Here is a 12,713-nt window from a genome sequence, read left to right on the forward strand (position 1 = left end):
CTCCAAAGAATGATTAGATATTATTTCAAAAGACTGTATTCCACAAGCTTCAAAAAATTTAAAGGTAACAGAAGATTTTCCTAATAGATTTAACTTACCAAAGCTAAATCATGATCATTTAAGCACGTTAAAGAGTCCTATAACCCTATAAGGCTCTAAATAAGAAAACAGAAGCATTCATCAGAAGTCTACCAACCAAAAAAAAAAAAAAATATTCCAGAACCAGATGGCTTTAGCATGGAATTCTACCAGGCTTTCAAAGAAGAGCTCATACCAATACTTCAGAACTATTGAAAAAATCAAACAGAAGGAACATTGCCAAACTCATGCTATGGATCCACAGTCAGACTGGTACCTAAACCACACAAAGACCCAACAAAAAAAGGAAAGTTGAAATCTATTCCCCTTATGGACTTTGATGCAAAAATACTCAACAAGACACTGGTACACCTAGTCCAAGACCACATCAAATACATTATCCACCATGATCAAGTAGGCATCATCCCAGGGATGCAGGGATGGATCAACATATTTAAATCCATCACTGTAATTCACTGAAAGAAAAAAATAAACATGCTCATCTCATTAGATGCAAAAAAAGAAAAAGAATGCCTTTGATAAAATTGAGCACCACTTCATGATAAAAGCCCTGTAAAGATACAAGGCCCATACATAAACATAATAAAGGTAATATACAACAATGTGATAGCCAAAATCAAATTAATTGGGGAGAAACTCGAAGCAATTACACTAAAGTCAGGGACAATACAAGGTTTTCCACTCTTTTCATAGCTTTTCAGTGTAGTACTTTAAGTTCTAGCTAGGGCAATAAGACAACTACAAAAGATCAAGGGGTCCAAATTGTTAAGGAAGAAGTCAAAATATCCCTATTCACAGATGATATACTAGTATATATAAGTGACTCACAAAATTTTTCCAGATATCTTCTAGAGTTGATAAACCCTCTTTAGTAAACTGGCTGCTATAAAAATAACTCATAAAATTAATAGTACGCATCACTATAAATGATAAATGGGCTGAAAACAAAATTAGGGAAACAACATCCATCCTTTACAATAGTCAGAAATAATATAATATATCTTGGTGTAAGTACGCAAGCAACAGAAAGACCTCTATGACAAGAACTTCATGTCTCTAAAAAAAGAAACTGAAAAAGATATCAGAAGATGGAAAGATTGCCCATGCTCATGAATCGGTAGAATTAACATAGTAAAAATAGTCATCCTAATAAACAGCAATCTACAGATTCAGTGCAATTACTATCAAAATACCAACACAATTCCTTACAGACCTTGAAAAATCAATTCTCAATTTCATATGGAACACCAAAACAAAACAAAAAAAATAGAGAATAGCTAAAACTTTTTTATACAATAAAAGTACTTCAGGAGGTGTCTTCATTCCTGACTTGAAGTTGTACTACAGAGCAATAGTAATGAAATCTTATGGGACAAAAGGAAAGCAGTGCTAAGAGGAAGTTCCTAGCACAAAGTGCTGCCCGGAAGAAGTTTGAGATATCTCATACAAGCAATTTAACGACACACCTAAAATCCCTAGGAACAAACAAGCAGACACACACAAGAGTAGACAATTGGAAATAATCAAACTCAGAGCTGTAATCAATGAATTAGAAACAAAGAAAACTATTCAAGGAATCAGTGAGACCCAGAGCTGGTTCTTTGAGAAAATCAAAAGATAGGCAAACCCTTAGGCAAACTAACTAAAAGGCAGAGAGAAACTATCCAAATCAGCAAAATCAGAAACTATAAAGGGGACATAGTGACAGATACTGAGGAAATCCAAACAATCATTAGGTCTTACTACAAAAGGCTATATGCCACAAAATTTGAAAACCTAAATGAAATGGAAAATTTTCTTGATAGATCCCATTTACCAAAATTAAATCAAGATCAGGTAAATAGATTAAATAGTCCTATATGTCCCAGGGAAATAGAAGCAGTCTCAAAAGTCTCCCTTACAAAAAAACCTAGGGCCAGAGGGTTTCAGGGAAGAATTTTACAGACCTTCAAAAAGAGCTAACTGCAATTCTTTTCAAACTAGTCCACAAAATATAAGCAGAATGAACATTACCAAAGTCATTTTATGAAGCCACTGTCACCTTGATACCTAAATCTCACAAAGAACCAAAAAAGAGAACTTCAGACATATCTCTCTTATGAACATTGATGCCAAAATACTCAATAAAATACTTGCAAACTGAAACCTAGAATATATAAAAGATATACACCATGACCAAGTAGGCTTCATCCTAGGCATTCAGGTTCAATAGACAGAAATCTATTATTGTAATCAATCATATAAAGAAACTGAAGGAGAAAAACCTCATGATCATCTTCTTAGATGATGAAAAAGCAATCGACAAAATCCCATTCATGTTTAACATGTTGGAGAGATCAGGGATACAAGGTACATCCCTAAACATAGTAAAGACAACATCAAACTAAATGGAGGGAAACTTAAACCCTTTTCCATTTTAACTTATACTCTTAATTATAATATGAAAATGTTTTATTGGCTTGACCAAAGTAAATTATTTACTAATAATGTAAGATCCTAAGCTTCTCCTGCTTATGAGTGAGGCTTACCTGCCATGGTAGAAGCCAGTCTGTGTTTCTGTCTTCCTTAGATTCTTTTTCAGGTTTGCTCAATAGCATTTTATGTAGGACATGGGCCAGTGCATATACTGCACTCCAGATGGAATAGCTGGGTTCAGAAGTAGTTATCACATCATTTATTTTATCCTGAGTCTTTAAGGAAATATTCACTGGACAGGGTTTACAATTTCCACATAGTGAAGTAGGAGGTGAACAATTTAAATTGTCAATCCAGAATTTAGAGAAGCAAACATCTCCTGGGTAATGGGATGGTGTAAGGGCCTCAAGAAAGTGCTTGAAGCCAGGGATAGTTCTCTTCTTTAAAAAGGAGAAGCTTCCACTGAACAGGTTCATCATAGCATGCTTTTCATTTATTATAGACTCTAAGTATGTCGAGTGTGGCTTTGCGAAGATCCACACCTTCTTTCTGGTTAAAAAGATATGAATGTCTACACAGAAGAACAGCAAGTCATCTATATCACCATAAAATAAATGCACATTTACTCTTGTATGTTGGTTCAAGTTCCTCAAACCATAATCATATTTTACCCTATAATTCCACTTATCTGGGAGTTTTTCTGTAAAAGCCACACAGATATCTTCTGATACCATCTTTACTTTCAGGTCAGAGAGAAACTCCCTTCCTTTCTGATCATCAGACACAATGAGCCCCACCCACTTCCAGCCAAACTGGAGCAATAAAGAGATCAACCCTTGGGTTAGAGCTCTGTCTTTAGTAGACATTTGATAAAGGGATGAGAATGTATCTTTGTCACTAAGCATGGAATCAAATGGTCCATATGTGACCTGAAAAAGCAAAGAAAAATGTGATTCTGATTTTCAGGTATTTGGAATCATTACCCTGAGTGAGGAAGTGACTTCATTATTCAAATATGAGGGTTAAAGGACTGAATGTTGTTAAAATTGTCTTCTGTGAAATTAGTTTTTCTCTCATTCATGTGAGAGAAAAAGACTATAAACAGTCTTTTACAAATAGCATAGTAAAGCAGCCAATAAGTAAACAAGAAGCTGTTCACTGGCTCTGAAAGACATGATAGATCTTTCTGGTTGCAATAACAATGCAACAGAGTATCTAATGTAGTGAAAGACTGCAGAAAGCATTAACAAGTGCTTTCTAGTCACATAACACCATGTTTCCCAGAACCTTCATCTTTAGGAAAGCAAATACAGAAAGAGACTAACAATGTTTTTAGAGATTCAGTTTCCTGAGTTAAAATGGTTCAAGTTGTGATGTCCTGGGGGCACATTGCCAGTGTTTGTTGAATCATTCTTCTCAATAGATTTGATAGAGACAAAACTAAGATAGATGTACATTATTGTGTTTTATTTTTTGTTACATTAGGTTAAAATACATTTACGAATTGTTTAACTGAGTAATAACAATGAGAGTTACCATGTGGGTTTTTAATCTTGATTTTGTTGACTCTTGTGCTCACCAAGTATTTTCTGTTTGTAGTGATGACTGCTGACAGATGCATTTCTTCAGTGTAGCCTGGCATGAGTCAATTGCAACAATATAGCTAAGTGGTTGGTCTCTGTGGGTGTTATTCTGAGATCTACTTTCCTGAATGAGATCATTAATTCCTTGAAAGATTTTCATCAGTGATGGCATTAAACATTGTTCCAAATTTAGTTACATGTCCTGGACTTTCTTTTTCCATATGTCAGGTATTGACAAACGTAGGAATTTTGAGATGTTTATATGCTAGATTGGCTAGGTAGGAATCTTTGCTGTAGAATTTGACTTATGATCAAATGCAGACTAGTATCTACAATACATCATCCATTGTTTGGAGATAGAATCATGGATACTACTAAATGATCTGCTTAGAAATTCCCAGAATTTGCTGTCTGTGCTATTCACCACACTCTGTCATCTGTTAACTATTGCTATATCAAAATAATTTGTTCACTGTTATTTGAAATCTGCCTGAATTAAACATAATCCACTTCTCTGTTTTCTTTTGTTTGTTTTGTTATAGTTCTTTTGATGGTTTGTTTGTTTCACTCAGGTCTAAGATGTGATTGTGCTTAAAAATATGTTTCTAACTTACTTGTGGGACATTGTAGAGCTCTGAAAGGGTTGCAATTGCAGCAGAAAATTCCGGCTTGTTTCCTGAAATGATTCCTAGAGCTTTGTGTTGAGTGTTGCACTTGTAGTTAGGGATATAATCACTCCTTCCAGACAGCCACATCAGAGGGCCCTCTAAGGTCATTTTGTTAGAATTAAAGGCATTGTAGATGTGAGGATCCAAGGTCATATTGGGAAGCAGGTTTGAATCCTTATTGATCTCTTCAATTGCAAAGTATAAGGTAAGCAAATATTGATAGTTTCTCCAAGTCACTCTAAACCAGAGGAACAGAACGATGGGTATTGTCAGTACATTTTTCTCAAAAAGTCTTTATCAAATACAGGAACCTAGAGGTCCTAGACTTTGACATTTCCTGTGACATGTAAATCTTGTGTGAATAAGCCCATGACAACCCAGGAACATCATAGAATGGCTCCTAAACTCTCAGAAGTTTAACTGTTTCTAATGTTTTTTGGTGTACATTGTGTGCATAAAATGTCACTTGTTTGTATCTTATAAGTACTGAATACATAGGTGCTTATGATGTTTCAGTGCATGGAAGCACTGGATTATGGAAGAGTCATTAAGGTGTTCACTAGGAATATAAGTAAGAGCTTGATAAACTTTTGTAATGATTCAATTTAATACTTACTTATGAAAATTCTAACAAGTTTTGTGCACTCCTAGTGTTAAAATGTCTCTTTGTGGTATAGACAGATGCCTGGGCATCTATCTATAGAAAGACCACTTTGAATACAAGCTAGCATCAGTTCTCAGTGCCCACAGGGTGGCCTTGGAAACATGTTTAGCTCCACTTCATATGATCCTTTCTGGCATCTTTGGGCACCAGGCACACCTGTGGTATTCACACATATATAAGAAGGTGAGCTCTCAAGTACATGAAATAAGAATAAATAAGCATGTGCAAAATAGTGCTCTTGGGTTTGAAAAATGATTGATATGTTATGACTAGTTGCAGCTCTTGTTGAAGACTGATTCAAGTCAGAGTAGCCAGTTTTAGGTTCAAATAGTGCATATCACCAGTTCTATGGGAACCATGTCCTCCACTGGCCTCTCAAGGGACCTTGCACACAAGTGGTACACACACAAACATGTAGGCAAGACACTCATAAACATAATTTAAAAACTAATAAATCTTTACAAAAATTCAAAAGGTAGTAAAAATAGTAATAAAGGAAAGGTGTTTCTCTAATCTTGCAGATTAAATGAATAAGTAGTTTCCTGCTTTTTTCAGGGGGAAAAAGCAAATTAAAATAGCATATAAAAGAGAGGAAAACCCCCAAATACATTAAGGCAGTACAAAAGTGCTCACAATGGGAGAAACTGGAACTTTGTTGCAGGTAGGTGAGTTGAACTGTGTCACACATAGCCTTCAGTGTTTTGGGATAGGTCCTCAGAAACTTGTTTTAAAGTCTGTGGTAGATAAGAGTCTGGGTGACTCCTACAGAGGGAGTTTAACAGAAATTATTAACCTGAAGTCCACTGGGTTCTACTGAAGGAAGGATTCTGCCTTTTGACCTGCCATCACCAGAAAGAAATTACATTTGGCTGTACTACATTAATCTGGGATCTGTGGCTTAATGTTCTGTCAAGAGAGAATCTATTGGGCAAAAGCAGGCAATTAGCAACAACCTAGAAAAAGAGAATTTGTCTTCCTTAAGGATTATTCCATACTAAATATTGAACTGTAGGAATGTATACATGTATCAGTGAGAACTCCTGGAAAGATCTGTGTCTGCAGAGACTGGCTATTAAAACGTCATTGATGTTGAGAGATTGCAATGTTGTAGTTTGAGAGGCTTATTACCATACACCGGGCTACCTGCAGCAACCTGAGTAGCCATTTCTTGGACACCTCTGTGGTTAAGATGATATCTCTATCTCTATCTCTATCTCTATCTCTATCTCTATCTCTATCTCTATCTCTCTATCTATCTCTATCTATCTATCTATCTATCTATCTATCATCTATCTATCTCCTATAGTGGATGAATAAAATTATTTTAGAATGTAGTAACCCAGCACACTACTGGATTTTGCCAATCTAAAAGACAAGAGTGACATTACATAGCCATCTTGGGCCTGTATGATAACTTGCCCAATTTTACTGTCAATGTCCTCTCTGAGGTTTCCACTCCTGTATTGGATTCATAGTTTTCTTTATTTATTCTGTTATTATGGAAATTAATGAAGCTGCTTCCACATTGTATCATGACATTTGGGATAACCTAAATTGTGTTCACAGACTCTCAAATTTATAGAATTCTTTCTTTTTTCCATTTGAGCTAATGGGTAATGTTTTTCCAATCACAGGAAAGCAATACTAAAGACTAAAGAATCAATTCAGTTGGTTATATCTATATATTTATTTACTTATATTTGTGTGACAGAAATGTCACAAGAAGATCATCAGGGTCAATCAACCAAGGCCCAGAGGGTCCTAAGGAGTCTGATGCACCCACCAAGGACAATGCATGGTCTCAACCTAGCTCCTCTACATATAAGTAGCTGATGTGCTGATTAGGCTTCATGTGGGCCCACTAGTTAGTGGAGTGGACATGGACTATATTTTCTGTTTGTTGATCACTTTCCCATAATGGAACTGCCCTAACAGACCACATAGGAGGAAAACCAACTCAGTCATCATAAGACTACAGGGGCTGGGGTGTGTAGGTAGGGAGCAGAAGAGTGGAGGAGGATATGGGAGAGAGAGTAGGATTGGGAGGAAAAGAGAGTGGGGCCTATGACTAAGATGTAAATTGAATTACTCAATAAAAAATATTCAAGTGAAAAATATGGTAACAAGTTAGATGGTCTTCCTCAAAGCCCTCAGAGAATTCTGCTGAGTATGGATTTAAGGAATGTAATGAAAATGATTTCTATGCCAGACATCTGGAGTGGATAGCTAAGATAGGCAGAAATGGCCTTTCCTTTGATCATATTTCAACTGTGATGATGGTGACAACTCAACCATGAATTGCCACATGCTTCACCCAACAATAAATCCCTGCCCAACATTTGGACACTGTTGAATTAAATGCTCTACTCTGCCTGGCCAAGGTAGGTTACTTTTCCAAGTTCCTGCTCCATAAAAAAAAAATCTCAGGCCTCACAAGTCCGACATTTTGTGGGTCATGATGCCTTCTGTGGTAGCTGAAGACAATGTTGTTTTGTGTGGCATCCAAAGACTGTCAACCTCTACTCCCTACAAAGTCTTTGAGAATGCCATGGATGATCCCAGCCTGGGTGCCCAGGTATCCAGTAAATCTCTGTCACTTTGACTGATGTAGAGGCTATTTGGATTATACTTACTGCTCAAATTTACCCATCTCAGATATCTTGTCATGTTCAGAGCATGTTGTCACTATAGAAGTTTAGCAGATGTTATGAAAATTTAGGCAGTCCCTCTGAACAGCTTCATGGCTAGTCCATATCATGCACGAAAGCCAGGCTTTGTTCTTTTCTACAGATATCTAGATTCCCTGCTGAAGAAGGCATTACCTTGCTGGCTTCACACTGAAAAATCTAATCTCAAAAAATTAGATTTAAATGAGATTCAAACTGAAGCTACTAATGCCTAACAGTTTACATTTTATGGTTCTTTCATTTAGAAGAACTTGTTTGTCAATCTCTCTCCTGGTAAATGCATGGATGGGGGAAACAAATACTTTAAAGTTGATGGAAATTTTGAATGTCTAAGAAAGGGATATAAGGTATGTAAATGAAAGTTGTAAATGTCTGAGAAAGTGGTTTAAAGTATGTGAAAATGAGACTTAAAGAGTTTAAAATTTCAGAGTTTTAAAATATTAATCAGTGGAGTTCTGATATGCTATGAAAACCACCAGGTGAAAGCACTGGCTAGTCTTCTCATAGTTACAGGATCAAACTTTTTAATGTCCTTTCATTCCTGTTGAAGATATACTTCAGTGATTCTCATTGTGCTGAAATCTTACCTGTCATTAAATATTCAGAGAGAGGAAAGGCTGTCCTTTTTTTCCCAGAACCATCCTTTTTTTTTGTGCCCAAGCTTATTTGTAAAGCATCAGTCTACTCCAACTGTTTACAGACACTTGTTACCTGCTTTTCCTACAGTGGGATTTTCAGTGTAGATTATAGATTGTGTTCATGTAAATATATTTAGAACTTGTATATTTGTGTGTAAACTTTAAACAACTATGATTTAAACTCCAAGGAGTTGAGACTTGATCCACCTATCACAGGTCAAACAGAATATAGACTAATACTGGTCAATTAACAATTCAGTCTTTTCTGTCTTTTATCTATCTTTGAGGATGGGCTCTTTTCTTCCTCCTGTGTTGGGACTCCTTCTCTCTCTGGCTGCAGTCGGCTACTGACCTATGGTTTCTCTATCTTGTGAAAGCATTCTTAAGAGTTCTTTACTTCCGGAATAAATTAGACATCCTTGATTTTTTTTCTCTTCAAGTACTCCCTAACAATACAAGTACCAGGACCTTAGGTTAGTATGTTTGTTTCCTACTCAGAGGGGAATATACATTGAAGTTTTCAGCCAAGGACCACCCTATTCCCAAAACTGATGTTCAAATTAACTTACGTACCATTATAGCATCAACTGTAAAACAGGAATATGAAAAAGCTTAATGATTCCTCCACATTATCAAAAATAATCTCAGAGAGATAACATGGCAGATGAATATTTCAGAAAGTAAAGAGATGAACAATAGAATAGAAGACAGAACCAAGCAATGAATTCAATTGGGCAACGAGATAAGAATCAGGAGTCTCCATGAGAACTCGGATAAGGGATAGAATAAACAGCTGTACACAGGAAAGACTGAGTAGCATAAAAGACAAATCATAAGACAAAATTGAGATTGTGAGAGAGAAAGACAGATAGAAAGGTTGCAAATTAAAATCATAAAACCACCAATCAAATCAGAGAACATTGGGTTTCCAGCAGAGCTAACTAATCAGAGAACAGAATATGGGCATAAATGACATGAATTTCAGAACACTCCATTACAACATCAGTGATAAATAAATAAGTTATAAGTATGATCACAGTGTCTAAACTCTGAGATACTTTAAAGATACTAAAGCCAGAACACGTGAAACCGGAGATTCTAAGATTTGTACTGAGAACACAGGGATATTCAAGTTCACTCTAACAGAAACTCTCCAAAAACAGAAACTTTCTCTGGAAAGAAACAGATATTCAAACATAAGACATTTAGATGGCCAAATAAACCTGAGAAGAATAGAAGCTTATCTTGACATATTAGCGTAGTGTGTTAAAAATATATGTCTTACCATGGAATCACACCATGGAGCAGACACAAAAGTTGTTCTTTTTTCTATCCCTGATTTGTTTTTGCCTGGAAATATAACAAAGAAAAGTGGAAATGTTTGCAGAGGCACTATGAAGCAGAAAAAAATGTGAAACTGTTTTTCACATTGTTCTGTATCTAGTTCATTATTCTCATTGGAATTACATGTGTTTAGCAGGTCATGTACTATCTTTTAACCAGAACAACCATAGCACATTCAAGCAAGTACTCACAGGTCGAACTTCCATAGTAGACTTGGTTCTCTGTCAAAAATGTTCTGGAGGTATTGGGATGTATCAAGTGGGATGGAAATGGGGATAAATATAGCGAGGTTAAAGTCTGCCTCCAAGTAGGTGTTGGTCTTCCCATAATAACAAGTGATCAGAGACATCTCCATTGATGCATACATAGGTTGTAGGAGGAGGCTGAGGCAAAGCAAAGGAAGGGACATGTCAGGCTTTTCACTACACAGACAGTCCCCTGCATTGAGGCATATCCAAGGAGATTATTGGCTTAGGTCCTGGAGCAGGATCAGACCTAAACAGTGTCAGAAAAGACTTTGTATGCTACAGCTGCTTCCTACTGTTGCTTCAGGCTCTCAGTCTGTGCAAAACCAAACTTTTACATTACAGGTCAGTACAAACATTGTAGCAAAGTCCAGATATCTGAGGGTCATGGTACTGAGATATTTTTGTCACTGTACCCAGACTTGCTCTGAATTTGCTGTCTTTTTATTGTTCTATTTTCCTCTCATCCATGTACTCTTGGAATCTCATAGCCCTGGGGCTCTGCACCTGGTTCCTCTATGTGGCTGAAAAACATGTTTGGTTCTTTCTTTCTTCCACAACCTGTGTGATTTCATCATGGTCCACAGTGACTTTGGAGAGCACCAGAGTCTGAGACAGAATTGTAGGTCATCAAAAAACAGTTGATTGTTTCTGGACTGGTGTTGTTAAAGATAGTTTGAAGATTTGATTTCCTCTAGTAAGGGGAGCAGGGGCAGTCACTTTTTGAACACTTTACTACATCTTTGATCACTTCCACCAGTCAATGTGGCTAAACTAAACAACAGGAAAAATAGATCCAGACAGTTTTGATGAGACCTGATAGGCTACAGTAAGATAGTAGAAGAGGAGGACATTCCTATCATCGGGGAGAGACATCGGGGTAGGAGCTGCAGAAGGAGAGATTTCAATCATACTTTGACATGAGGTTTTGACCAAGAAATTAAACACTGGTGACTCAGCCTTATGCAGGACACCTGGGTTCGGGGTTCACAACTCAGCTTTTGCATTCAGACCTCCTCCAGGACATCTGGCACCAAATTCAGAATTATACAGCACCAAAAGAGGGGGCAAGATGCTCATAGGCAATTTAAGTCATGACAAATAACACATTTACAACTTGTATGCTTAGCCTAGATTATCAGCCACTTTCCTCTTTACATTCTTTCCTGATTAAAAGACAAACATTAACCACCTTAAGAATCAGGATAAGAGTAAGTTTTGGAACCTGTGATTATGAACTCAGGTTTGAACCTGGCAGCAGAAGTCTTGAGATGGCTGAACTCAGTCAACTATCTCATAATAACAAACAAAAAGAAAAGTACTTCACCTCTAAACTTTTTCTACTTTACTGTAATACTCTTTATCATAATTACTACTGATATAATTTCATGGTATTTTTATTATATATATTGTTATAATAAGATATATACTGTATAATGCAAATCAAAATTTGATATCTAACTTAACTAAAATCCATTCATGAAAATGCAGCCATGAAATTTCAAAAGAGCTAAAACTGCAAGAGGCTTTGAAGGTAGGAAAGTGAAAAAATGATGTACTGTTAATTCTTCTATATAAACAAACAAAATAATTAATTGATGCCTCCCATGTATAATCTTGCAAAATTTGGTTACTGGAATTTTAAAAAACTATATAGTGATTACACACACAAATCTATCTATCTATCTATCTATCTATCTATCTATCTATATCAATCCAGATATAGATAAATATACCTATACAGTGAAATTTCTATGTAGGCACCAGCTTAATTTCTCTATGTTCAGTGAGTTGTGTAAGTGATGTATTCAGCGATAGAGACTTGCAGTGAATTTATGGAGAGCAAATTATAATATTGATCAAAGTGTACATTGTTTGGGCATTCCAATAAGACTCCTTTGGCCACCACCTCAAGTAGATATAATCCATTCTTCATTGATGACAAGTGACATCCTGTTGTGACTCTCATATTCGTTCATTTGGATCACCTTCAGGTATGTATATATTTTAGGAAACTCCTGCTCTATTAGGTTACTACAGTACCATTCAATTGACATTTCATCTTCACTGTCTTTCTTCATATTATTTTCCTTAATGTCCTCTTTCTTCCCCACTTCCAACCGATTCTTCTTTATTATCCCATCCTCCATCTATAAATAACTAATTTACTGACCTATCCTAGGGAGATCTAGTTACTTGTGCTAGAACACTAGTCCCTTATTCTGTGTGTATCCTACAAGGTTTTATGTACTGTAGGTTTATCATTCACTTTAAAAGTAATATTAACATGTAAGAAGATACATGCCATATTAGTATATTTGAACTTGTGTTACTAGATACTCAGACTGACTTCTTTCTAGTTTGTCTGCA

At 36.2% G+C, this 12,713-nt stretch overlaps 1 protein-coding gene and 1 pseudogene across 1 annotated transcript in view; both read right to left on the bottom strand.

Annotated features, from left to right (window-relative positions):
* LOC132651244 (vomeronasal type-2 receptor 26-like) overlaps positions 1 to 10,507 on the bottom strand; it is a 31,239-nt gene extending 20,732 nt beyond the window's left edge. The window contains exons 1-3 of the mRNA XM_060376488.1: positions 10,290 to 10,507; positions 4,712 to 5,003; positions 2,628 to 3,443 (exon numbers count right to left, since the gene is read on the bottom strand). Of these exons, the coding sequence (XP_060232471.1) occupies positions 2,628 to 3,443; positions 4,712 to 5,003; positions 10,290 to 10,507 (1,326 nt within the window). The remainder of the gene's footprint in view (positions 1 to 2,627; positions 3,444 to 4,711; positions 5,004 to 10,289) is intronic.
* The window catches only part of LOC132651226 (zinc finger protein 431-like), a 410,631-nt pseudogene that overhangs the window by 150,735 nt on the left and 247,183 nt on the right, over positions 1 to 12,713 (bottom strand).

Source organism: Meriones unguiculatus (assembly GCF_030254825.1).
Source record: "Meriones unguiculatus strain TT.TT164.6M chromosome 13 unlocalized genomic scaffold, Bangor_MerUng_6.1 Chr13_unordered_Scaffold_41, whole genome shotgun sequence".
NCBI lineage: Eukaryota > Metazoa > Chordata > Mammalia > Rodentia > Muridae > Meriones > Meriones unguiculatus.